At 36.8% G+C, this 13104-nt stretch overlaps 1 protein-coding gene across 1 annotated transcript in view; it reads right to left on the bottom strand.

Annotated features, from left to right (window-relative positions):
• Positions 1-2611: 2611 nt before the first annotated feature.
• Positions 2612-13104, bottom strand: part of LOC119605874 (adenomatous polyposis coli protein) — a 31625-nt gene continuing 21132 nt past the window's right edge. The window contains exons 2-4 of the mRNA XM_037959205.1: positions 7246-11746; positions 6988-7186; positions 2612-6911 (exon numbers count right to left, since the gene is read on the bottom strand). Of these exons, the coding sequence (XP_037815133.1) occupies positions 2748-6911; positions 6988-7186; positions 7246-11627 (8745 nt within the window). The 5' untranslated portion in view covers positions 11628-11746 and the 3' untranslated portion in view covers positions 2612-2747. The remainder of the gene's footprint in view (positions 6912-6987; positions 7187-7245; positions 11747-13104) is intronic.

Raw genomic sequence — 13104 nt, 5'->3', positions numbered from 1 at the left:
ATAAAAGTCCGCCCATTTTTTTTCTCCGAAATGTTTAGGTGAACGTAAAAGTTCTTCCTGCAAAATTTAAAGGTTTCGAAAAAATTAAGGACTCTGTTATATTTTCTCAGATATACTAATTTAAGATATCCAATATATGAATATATAGTTCATATTGATTTCAAAGTTATCCATACAAAATTTGAGGACTCTAGCTGTTGCAATTTCTGAGATATGCAACTTTTAATTCGTATTTTGGATGTGGGCGAACCACTTCCCCTCCTTAAAATAAAAAGTTACCTATAGTTCCTTCCCGACATACAGGAAAACACATTTCATTAAAATCTGTTCAGCCGTTTAGGAGTTTATAGACTTCAAACAAACCCACAAATAAATAAACACACATTATTTTTTATAAACATATAGATTTTCGAAAATTTCTTTCTTAATAGAAGTTTTTCGAAAGTATCTGCTGAATCTGGTCCGCGTTATGTTGCCCTATATTTTTCTCCTTGTAAAGGGCCCCACAATTTAACTGAAATTAAAACTTCGAGGATATCTATTGGACAAATTTAAAAATATAAAGATTTCTAACGATACCTGGAACATCTATATCAAATTTTGTCCTATCAGGAAACATTATTTTTTTATTTATAGAAAATTTCGAAAATTCCTCTTTTATAAAAAGATTTTTGAACATTCATTTTTTATTAGAGATTTCCAAACGGCAACTTTTTCGGATTTTGCAGTCTTATGAACCCACCTGTTGTCAATACAATATTATTTTCGAATATTCGAAAAAATGCTGATGCTTTTAAAATAATATCTGGTTCGTACAACTAAATCTAAAAATTCGAAATTATATGCGAACATTTTTTAAGGCTGGTTAAACAACCATTGTAGAAACACGATTCCTGTAGTTCGAAATTACAGAAAATTGACGACATAAGTCTTCTGAATACAATAAAATATTATGTTCAAAATTAAGCTTGACGAATTTTCGTAACCATTAAAACAAAATTTCAAAATGACAAATTAACAACCCCCATTCAAATTAAAGATTTTATTTATGTTTTATTTTATTATTGATATTCATTTTATTTAAATAACTATTTTTATATATATGTATTGGTAATCAATAAAATATTAATTTTTCGAACATACAAATTTTTCTTAATGCATATAAATATAACACTAGTCTAAATTTAATAAGAAATAAATTAATTTTAAATGGAAAATTACTAAAAAAACTAAATTTAAAACAAGTTTTATGAAAAAAACAGAGTTTAAAATAAAATATAAAAACAAAGTTTTGAAAATGTAAAGCTTTTGTTGAACAAAAAAAAAAAAATAATAATAATAATAAACTAAAATATTTAAAAATAGTAATTTTTGGTTTTTGGTATCGAAAATTAAAGTCTCACAAGTTTAAACATAGAGGAAACAAATTAAATTTTTAAGATTGAGTTGGTTTCTTTGCAATATTTTAAATACTAAACTTTGATAAATGATATAAATTTGTTTTTTTTTTTAATTTTGTAAATTATTATTAAGTAATTTCATAATTCATAATAAATATATAATATTTTAAATACATTTGGCTGAAGTTTCTAGAAAAAAGAAGAAAAAAAAAGAAACAAAATTTAAAAATATTTTTACTTAATAATTACTTTGACTTTCAGATTTGATTTTAGGTTTTATTTATTAATGTTTTAGCTTTAGGACAATCTATATACTACAGTTTATAATACTTTTTCTAATTTAAAGAAAGAAAAAAAAGAATCTCAAATTATATTTTATTTCTTGCTAAATGGATTGATTCTCTTATATTGGGTTGTACAAATGTGAACTAGCACTTTTGTATTTATGGTTAATTGCTGGACAAATTTTATTTAATTTTGGTTTGTGTTAGGCCTTTGTTTGGGTTTTAATTTTAGGATACAAATGTTACATTTTTGTTTGAGTTGTTTCAAGATTTTCGTTTGTTTATTGTGGGCTGTTCGGTCTACTATAGGGTATTTCTTTTAAAATGTTATTAGTATGTTTTAAACACCCTAATGGTAGTTTATTGTGCTTTTCTTCATAATGTTTAATTTTTAATTACGTTTTTAAATTTCAAGTCTTGTCGTCATATGTTTTCATCTCTTAAAATATGTGCGTTGTTAAAATGTAATTTTCCTGCCGCTTTTTTCATTTTTGTTTCTAAAAATTTGCTTTTTTGTCTGTTAAATTATACGCAGTTTTGGTTTTTCTTTTAAATGCTTTAATTTAGGGAAGATATGAATTAAATTTTGATTAACAAGATTTTTAATCTAATGTTTTAAAATGGAAAGTATTTGCGTTGTTTAAGAAGAATAAAATTCTGTTGAAGGAAACCTTTTGTTAATTTTTGATATATTTTTCTTTAGGTGTCTAAGCAAAACTTATTTGAAATGTCTTTGACAGGAGTATCTCGAAAAATCTTATACATAGGATTTATGCATATTTGTGAACTCAATAAATCACGGCTTTTTAAATAGTCTTTGTTTTTTTAAATAATATTTGAGTTATTAAGGTTTTATTAACCCAAGTTTAGTCTTCCCTTTTAATTCAAACAAAATTATGAATTTACTTTGTTTTAAAAGGAGTTTAGCTCCAGATTTTAAATGTTTTTTTTTTTTAAGGAAGACCATTTTTGAAAAAGCCTAAATCAGTTTAATTAAATGAATAATTCTTAATCAACACCTACAGTTTAATTTCTATTTGAACTAAACAATATAAAAAGGGAATTATTTTCGATTAGCAGCACTGGTTGTTTGTCTGTGTGTTATAGCAGCAATTTTGCTAGCACCACTTGTTGGCAATTTAGTACCATTTAACTGTGGCACCGATTTAACCGGTTTTCCCTCCACAGGAGGAGTATTATCGAAAGTTGTACTGCGTATTAGCTTACCGGGTTGAGGTGGTGCTTTTGTAGCTTTCAACTGTGAACCCTTTAATATTTTCGAGGGTGGCTGGCGATTCTTTGCTTCATCTACTTTACGCCATATACCCGCTATACGTGACTGGGCTTGATTTATTTTAGTGGCAGCATTTTGTGCTGCCGTTACGGCTGCATTAGCGGAATTCAAGGAGGAATTACTGCGAGAAGGTGGTGTAGTGGTAGAGACTCGATTGGATAAAACCGCTATACGGGCCGCATTTGTGGTAACACGTATGTTAACGGTACTATTTGCTCTTTGTGGTTTGCTAATGGAGCCCAAATTGCGTTTGTTTGTCGCCTGCAGGGCAGAGGCGGAGGTTGGCAACTTTCGTGTACTGGCTGTCTTTTGTGGTGATGTATGGGCCGAAGTAGCTGTGTTGGAGTTTTGTCGTTTTGTTGGTAATTTTGATATTTTGGTTTTAGTGGGACTTGTATCCACTACGGGAACACTAGATGAATCCAAAGATGGTTCATCTTTAACAAAGGTACCCTGTCGTTCTAGGGCTGCTGGTGCTGCAGGAGTTGTAGCCGTAGCTGTGTTACTTTCAACTTTCTTTACCACTGTCGTCTCCTTGGTAATTGTCTTTTTTTGTGCCAATTTAGTATTAGAACTGGCTGTTGAAGCTCCCGATGTTGTTGCGACATTACCCGTTCCATTGCGTTTTCTTAAGAAATTTGTATTGACGGGTGGTGTTAATTTTGTATTTGTCTTACCCTCCCCTGTTGACTTTTGGTACTTTATGCTATAGGGTGAAACATATTGAGGTTTTTTACCACCTCTTACTGCTTTTACAGTTGCCATCTCTTGTTCTTCTTGTTGTTTATCTTTATCTAAATCTTTATCACCGGGTTTTACAATTCTTGGACGAGCAGTTTCAGCGACCTGCGCTTCCTCTTCATAATCCTCGTTATCAGTTAAAGATTGTTGATTATTACCGAAATTATGACAAGATTCTGTTTCAGAGTTTTGATCATATTCCAAACTAGTTGATTCACACTCCTGTTGGGGCAAAGTATTCATTTCAGCTGTAGCTGTTGTTATAAATTTGAAATTTTGTGTCATATTTCTGATGGATGAAAAGGAATTATCACTCATCTGGCCATCGTTATTCGATTCTAAACTACTCAATTGTGTTTGTTGGTTAAATTGCAGATCCGAAAAGATTATAGTTTGTGTTTTGTAACGATCTTGACTAGATCTTCTTCTGCTACGTGGGGTGCTTTGAGCATCAGTTTCCAGTTCCTGCTGCTGCTCATCGCTTTCCAAGTTGGTTATTTCAATGGCTAGCGTTTCATCTTGTTGCGCTTCTTCCATTTTCTTTTGCAGTTCTTCGTTAATAATCATGTCCGCTTCAATTGTATAGGTTTTAAAGCGGTCTTTAATTATTTTTCTTTTCTGTTTTGGTGTTAGATTTCTTTTGTAGCCAGAGGCCGGAGAAGCGGCTGCTGACTTTTTGGGTGTACTTTCGGCCGAACTGAAATCAAAGTCAGAGGGCAGCGGTGTGGTGTTACCTTCATTTAATGTGTGATCATCATCTTTGGGCAAATAATTATCGCAGCAACTTTGCAAAGTGACCGTGTCGCCATCTTCACCACCAGCACAAGTTTCATAATTCGAAACAGTAACAGTGGTGGCCATACTGTTGCAGTCATCGGCTATCTCCGATTGTATGCTTGCTACACTTATCATTGAATCTAACAGTTCATCCATTAAAGAGGGTGGCTTAATATTGTCCAGCAGAAGATTGCAAGAGGAATTTATACTTTCCACGCTGCCGGTCAGGTGGGGAGGCATATGTCCCAGAGCTCTTCGTGCCATTAAACCAGCAGGCAAATTTTTCCTGGGGAATTTCGGTGATTTAAACGACATTTGTGGACTATGTGGTGAATTGCCCACTCGTTGTAGTGAATTCGGTTGTGTGGAATCTTGATAATAGCCCGATATATTTAAAGAATCCATTCCTGAAGGCGGTCTTATGTTATCCAAATCTAAACTAGTAATACTAAAGGTCAATTCCTCTTCTTCCTCTAAATCGGAAGTTTGCAGATTAGCGGCCAGTTTTCTGGCTTCTTGGGCTATGAAAGTAGAGTTTGTCATGGCATTCGCATTGAAGAACAATGATGGCGTAGTGGCAGCTGTCTGGACAATGCCTCCCAATTTGAAATGCAAACCATTGCTGCCATTGCTCTCCTCATCTACCACACTCTCTTTGACAGTATAATTGCCAACTCTGCTCTCGCCATTTACCAAAGTTTTTTCAGTTTCTGTGAGACAATCCAAAGAGGCTGGTTGTGAGGAATCCAAATAGAAGCCATTCTGTTGTAGACCTATGTTATCGAAATCTAAAGACATGTCGGGAGCGGGTAACTCCTCGTTTATAGGAGTGTTTTCAGCAAAATCATTTAATTCTTTATAATCGGCCGTGGTGGCTTGATCCTCATCATCGTCATCGTAACTAAGCGAAGCTACCTTGGGCGCAGTTACACTAACACTAGGGAAACTAACGTCATTGGGACAGGTGTCTTCATTCCAGGTGTTATTAGAGGTAGAATTATTAGTTCCTCCACCACAATTCCCATTAAGATATGAATTAATTTTCTTGTGATTTTCACTAGAATCAGAGTTTAAAGATTGTGTTCCATTGCCGGTGGCATTGCTGTTGGTTCTTAATTGTTCGGCGGACGAAACGAACTCCAAGGTCAGGCGTTCCACCGATTTGAGCATTAAATCGGGATCTTTATGTTTCTCGGTGCAATTATTTAAGGAACTAATGCATTCAGCTTGTTTGGCTTCCAGAGAAACGGTTGTTTCCATTATAAACGATTGATTCGATTCGTCGCTTTGTGTAGTGTTGCCGTCGTTGCCTAACGAATCGCAATTTTCAATGTCATATTTACACCCAATACCTTTCATTGTCTCGGGAACGTTCTCGAGATTTTGAAGATTTACGTCTGCTTGAAGAGTTTGACTCTGTCCCTCCTCCTGTTGTTGTTGCTGTTGTCGTTGCAGCTGTTGATACATGTTGTGATTTTTTTGATCTTTTATGTCTTCGTCTAGACTGGTGGTGATGTTGCTGATGTTGTTCTGCTGATGTTGCTGTTGAATTTTGTTCAAATTCTCTGGGACTAAGGTGTAGTTGTCTTTCTTCTCTACGTCTGGAGCTGCTGTGATGGTGGTGATGTTGGTGGTGGTGATGATGGTGTTGGCTGTAATGGAGGAATTGTGAGTGTTGTTGGTGTATTTGGCACTTGTTGGGTGAGTTGCTTCTTCCATTTGAGCAGCTGCAGACGTAGCCTGCCCGTTTTTTGGCTGTGTATTGTGTAAAACTAAAGCTTCACGGGTCAGTAGTGATGTTTGCTTATTCGATTCTCCAATCTTTTTCATTATTCCAGTGTTTATGCATTCCATTAGAAGTTTCTCATCTCTTCGGTCTCGCTCGCGGACATGACGATTCGGTGTTAATTGTTTGCCTTGCATGGGCAACGAATCGAACTGTTTCAAATTGGGATTCGATTGGGTAGTATTATGTTCTGGGTGGCCCGACTTTAAACGGTGTGATTGTACGCTTCTGGTATGTTTGCGTGACGTTGTACTGCCACCTGAGGAACCGACCATATTAGAATCTCGATTTTTATGCATGCCCGTCAGTATACAGAGTTCGAACAATGATTTCGATTGATTATCATTAGAATCACTCGAATCCACTGAGCTATATGACTCGTTTCCTGCCTGTAGTGGGTCACGATAGTTGTGTTTGTCAAGATTCTGTTGATGCTGAAGATGATGTTGATGTTGCTTCTCGAAATTGCGCGCTGTAGCTTGGGATGTCAAAGAGGATGTTGAGGTTGCTGTGTTTATGGGTATTGGCTGAGATGATGACAACGAGGTGGTTGTATGTTTACCAGTCGATGTTAATGCGGTTGTAAAACCTAAATTCGATTTTGGTCTATTGCAACCAGCGGCAATAGCCTGAAAAGTAACAAAGAATCAATTGTATTTGTTAAAAATCGCTTCGATTTTGTTATACTATATTTTTTTTACATACCTGACTTAATAGGTTTGTATCATCTTCAGATTCGATTGATAGAGAGCTCAATGAATCATCATGCCATTGGGGTTCCCTTCTAACATCCTCTACAGGTGCAGCTGGCAATTGAGGCTTATCTTCACGTTGTAAAACAGGCGGCATTGCAGCCACTGCAATATTTTTCTGATTTGGAGCTGGCATTTCAATATTGTTAGACCTAAAACACAGGAATACTTAAATAGACTACTTAACACCACCATTTAAAAGCATACTTACGTTGCATTTGATGCTCCTTGCAGTATTACAGCTGGTCCAACGAGGCTAGAGCCCACCGTAAGATTTGATAGACCAGACATGACGGAAAAATTGCACGGACTGTCTTCAACTCGATATTTATTCATTTCATCATTTACAGGAACAAAAGGTGGTAATATATTACCACCTCTTCGCAACATGGCTATGGGATCCATAAGATTAGAGGAAACGGTGTGTGTGGGCAATTCAACTTTTTCTTTGGTCGATGGTTTTTGCATGCCATCGCGTATGCATTGTTGTAATATATCAATACCACCTGCACCACTTTCTGAAGCATTTGAAGACATATCATCCGATAAATTCAGAGAACGTCTATTAATGGATTGGTTGTGGTGAGTACGGGTGGTATTGCCCGAGGAGCAGCCTAATACTTCGTAGACAGTGTCCTCTTTGGGATCATTATTACTGGAGCATATTGAAATGGCCGAAAGATTTGTATTACTGCCAACTTTCGATAGTAAAGCTGGAGTATCTTCGGTATAGTATTGTCGTGGCTCATCGTGTGTCATACCAGTTGGATGGTTGACCGATGAATTAGTGTCGGTATTTTGTGAATATGTTGAGGGTATGGCAGCCCTGTTCATGCCCATATTAATACAGGAAGCCAATAGTAAATCATCGTTATTCTCATTAGCATCCTCCTCCTCTTCACCTTCGGAAATTGTATTGGTTGTAGGCGGAAGTGTTGGTTGCTGCTGTTGAGGTGGTGATTGATTGGAAGTTTCTTCATCCAAAATAGACAAATTACTTAAACTAGTAGCAGTGGAGAACTGAGCTGGCGTGTTTTCTACATTAAAAGTACTGAGGTCATCCTCAAATACACTTCGCAAACATCTTTTGCTATTTTCCCCTGAGCGATTTTGTATGCGCTGTGTGTTGGGTGAAACACCAGTCGAAAAACATGTGGTGGAAGCTGCGCCTGATCCCGAATTTCTTCTAGGCGATTGTGGCATACTTTGTGTGGGAGAATCGGGAATTTCTGAGGGTGATATTACACCACTAGCCAAACGACTGAAATCACTAACCACTGAGCTTTTATCATCGATTGGTCCGACGTCTTCTTCAGCCAAAGAGTCCATGGATGAGCGTCGTGAAAACATTAGAGGTGTTTCTAAAGCAGAATTTATTTGGGGTGTCTGGACCATAGGTGGTGGTTCGGGTGGTGAAGTTGATTTATCGGCATCACTACTACTGGTTTTGGAAAGAGAACTTAGATTGTTCTCTCCACACTTACCAGTCAACCTTTGTGGATCTTTTTGTGAGTGTTCTCCCTGTGGTGGTGATTCATCAAGACTACTTAATGACTCATAGCGACTGAAATAGCCTGGTGTACCTTCTTCACAATAGTTAACCGGCTTCTCGGGAGTATAGGAACCCGATCCATATGGATTACTAGAATGTTGAGTAGCCTGATGATGTGGATTCACACGACTAAACTTGCGTGTGGGTATCATTGCTGCTCCACTTGTAGAGGTTGCTTCTGAGTTATCCAAGCCTGAGGGCAAATCACTCTCTTCAATTTTAGTTGAAGCTGGTACAGATCTCAAATCTGTTACAGAAGCAGCATTTGATATTACATAAGGAGTGTCCTCGGTTTGATAACATTTAACACTGTCTTCTAGTATTAACAATATTTCATTACCTTCGCCGTTATTATCTGTTCTGGGCTTAGACTGCTGCTGCGCCGCCACCGCCAAGTTTACGCGAGCATCAGTAACAATACCCGATGTTTCATTACCCACGGGTGGTGATAAGTCAATATCACTTTCCAGCTGATTTTCAGCATAGCGTAAACTAAAATCTGTAGGCTGATCTAAATCAGTTTCCTGGTAGGTGGCCGGACAATTTTCTTCATCTTCTCCATGATCGTTGTGTTTTGTAATATGTTCTTTGTATTTTTGTGAATAGTCTATGGGTTGTTCTTCGGCCGGCTCTACGTCTCCTTCTAAGGGATATGATGTTGGCGGTTGTGGCCTTGAACTGTGATGTAATTTTCGATTGGCATCTGAAGCTGAGTGCGATCTCATGAGATGATCATAAACTGCACCATCGGATTTGGCAGAAAATACAGAATCACGGCTTTCGCTTTTTGTTAGCATAGCGGAACGTGTTAGTCGTCCAGTAGCGCTACTACCAACAACTCCTCCTACCACTGAACCTAGAGCGTTGTGTAAAGGAAAACGATGTCGTTGTATGGATGAGCCCATAGCCGCAGATGCATCATATGTAGGCCTGTCTTTGGGATTTATTGAGTCCAGGTTGTCGCAAGTTTCACTGTGCGATTTTGAAGCTGCTCCAAGTTCCTGCTCCAAAGCCTTCTGTTTACGCACATTGAGTGTGGGCAACTTTTTCAAATTTAAAGATCTCGCTATATTATCCATATGATTAGTATTCTGCGATGAGGGTCGAAAGTTCAAAAGATTTTTCAAAGCACAAGCACTACCCTCCGAAATCATGGCATGTTTTGAATGTATTAGAGATCTTAACATGGGCACTGCACCATTGTCCCAGAGAAAGCGTTGATCTTCCGGACAACGTGCTGATAAGTTCCATAAAGTGCCACATGAATTACTAACCACCGTTAGACTTTCCGATTTCAATTGTTGCAATAATATAGACAAGCAATTGTGCTCCCTTAGGATTTGGCGATAATCTTCTCTAACGGCTATGTGGCTGGAAACATTCCTCAGAATACCACCAGCGTTTTCTATAATTTTCAAAGTCTTGCTGGGACCTTCATACGTCAACATACGAACAATGAAGGAGAGAGCACCTTCAACAGCACAAAATTCTGCCTTGTTGGTGCTGCAATGGGCCGACAAATTCCACAGAGCTGACAGTATAGCTTTGAGAGTATTTTCGCATTTATTTTTCATAGCTGCCTTAGCCAAAGCCGTAACAGTGCCAATTTCATTTAGAACAGCTTTCATTTGAGCATCGGCTCTCCAGGACAAGTTGCGCAAAACACTGGCAGTTACTTGAAGCAAATCATCGGGAGCGGAATCTAATTGAGCGACCAGCGCCTCCATGAATAGTTTCTGGCTGCAAAGTAAAGCCTTATTGTTTTCATCGCCAAAGGTAAGATTAGTCAAAGCCATTAAAGCAAATCTACGCAGAGAATTGCAGCATTGATTTTCGGGTTTTGGACCATGCACAGCATGATCCAAATGTACCAAACTGGGTATAGCCTGTAAGGCACCCAATTCACACATAGCATGACGATGTTCCTCATCGAAACTAACTTTCATTAAGGAGGACATGGCAGCCAAGGGATGACGGTCAGCGTCATCGGCTATTGCCTCGCCACCACTTTGCAGTAGAGTACGCAAAAAATTGCAATAGTCCATAATTTGATCCAATAATCTTAATACCTTGGCCTCACGACGTCCTGATTTCTCATCAGGGTGGGTATGCACCACATTATGCAGAGCCATACCAGCCCACTTTCTTTGTTCATCCGGCCCACCTTCTGCATGTATCATTTGCACAAGCAAAGGTATACAGCCTGATCTCCTCAATGTGTTGCATGTCTCAGGAGTTTTTGATAGTTCATGAAACTTTTTGGACATTTCTAAGGGATCATTCGAACCCAGCATCGAAAGTAACGAATAAACACATTCGACTTTAGGGCCAAAATCATCTAGTTTATCTGCCGATAAATTACTATCATAACGACTATCAAAACTTTGGGTCCAAGCGGCACCTTTGGGCAAACGACTTATAGCTGGTATATCCTTAAAACGTTCTCGCGATGAACGAAAACCTGGCAAATTTGCATGTAAATCCAAAGCTGATTTCTGTTCATTATGTCTTTCAAAGTTACGATCCAAACTGCGATGCTCACGCATTTGATGATCATTTAACATGTAGTCGGGCGGTATGGGATTCTCGTCTAAGAAATGTTTTCTCGGCTTAACAGCATTTGCCGACAAAGCCGTTGTTATGTTCAAAGTATTGTCATCTTGGGTAAATTCCTTTTTGGTATAACCACTAGCTGCCAATTCATAATCACTTATTTCACCATCTCTTTCGTATTTTTTATCCAATTTAAGCTGTTCACCACTGCCACCACCTCCATTACTGCTCATCACATTATTTGCTGTGGCTATTGTTGTTGTTGAGCTTGTTGCAACATTGCCAAAATTCATGGCCCTATCGAAATGCTCCACAAAATCTGGCGGTGGGACAGCATCATAGTCTAAGAAGTGTGGTTTTTTAGTGGCAACAGATTCGACATCAACGTCTACATCAGGATTTACATCATCGGAAAAACTTATCGAATCATCTAAATCTGGTGTTGTAGCCTGCGACTGATTGCGTTCTCCTTCTGTTATTCTATACATGGTTATAAGCTGTGTTTATGTTTCCAGTAAGTAAATGCTGGGCCACTTTTATAAAACCCGTATGTAGTTTATGAAGAACGGTGTTTTTAAGACTTTAAAAATTCATATTTATTGAGATCCTGCAAAGTAGAGAGTAAAGTATTTGTTATTACATAGAAAAAAGTTTCAACATTAATACTATATACTATTTATTACAAAATACATTCTAGTTATGAATTATTTTTTCTGTGTAATATATAAATCATGAAATTAATTAAGTTTTCTATTACTTAGCTATTTATAATTTTTAAAATTTGTGCAGAAATCTTTATTTTTAATTAGCAAGTGCCTAGTTTTATTTTGCAATAGGATACTAACATTTTTTTCTTTGCAATTATTTCTATTAAAAACATTATTTGCTATAAACAGCTAGACTGTGAACAAATTTTACAGCCTGGCTGATTGACTTGCTGCCGGATTGGGTCAATGGCTGCTAGTTTACCCAGGAATAAAAAATAAATATTCAAAATATATGTTGGCAAATGCTTAATGTGTGTATTTTTATGTTATGCCTCTAAATTTAGATTGAACTATTTTATAAACACTTTTTTCTGGTTTTTTACTTTGTTTTTCTAATTATAATTTACCCAAAGATTAGTAAGTGCGTTAGAAGTGTGAAGAGGCATACACATGAACTAAAATAATAATGAACAAAAATAAATGAAAAAAATAAGTGTTTGCAATGCAATTACTTGCTGTTAACGATGCTCTTAAGTGTGTGGCCAAAATACGAATACATTAGATTCAATGTATGGTACACACATGATGCCATACCGTCGTCGTTCCATTGAATTGTGTGCGTCTACTATTACAGATCATGCACAGGCCATATTATGGTGGGTAATTTTAGACGGTGAACATACAAGTGTTGATAAATTAATGTTTCCTAGATTTTTAAAATAAAATAAGGTCTGTATCCCCCATACTGAATAGGTTTTGTAGGTTATTTTTAAAAAGTAATTTTGATAAAATTTAGTATAAAGGATCCACAATAGTCACTATAGTGGGAAGGGTATTTTGGATTTGTATGGATGTCTGTTACGCATAGAAATATTGGGCATACCCCCACATAAAATTATACCAATCGTTTCAGAATCATTTTCGATTAAGCGAAATGAAACAATTTTCAAGATAAGTTCATGATATTTAGCACATATGTACTTGACCCAAAGATGGTGCCTAATGAAAATTGTTGAAATCGGTATATTATTTGATCTAGCCCCCGAACAACCGTACCCCCCAAATAAGACTTTAAGCTCATATTTATGTTTAATTTTCTAGTATCTCTACAAAAATCGGCAAAACTTAGTTTTATATAAGACTAAATAATACTGCCGATTTTCGTAATTATCGGAACTCATTTATCCCCAGCTCCCCTACAAAGTCACCCTCACAAATTGACTTAAACGTCGTTAATTCTTATATAAAAACCAACAAG

The sequence above is a fragment of the Lucilia sericata genome, unplaced genomic scaffold (genome assembly GCF_015586225.1).
Source record: "Lucilia sericata isolate MDLA Ls3-8-SP2 unplaced genomic scaffold, ASM1558622v1 Contig000529F_arrow, whole genome shotgun sequence".
Classification (NCBI taxonomy): Eukaryota; Metazoa; Arthropoda; class Insecta; order Diptera; family Calliphoridae; genus Lucilia; species Lucilia sericata.
This window is presented reverse-complemented; position numbering and strand designations above follow the sequence as displayed.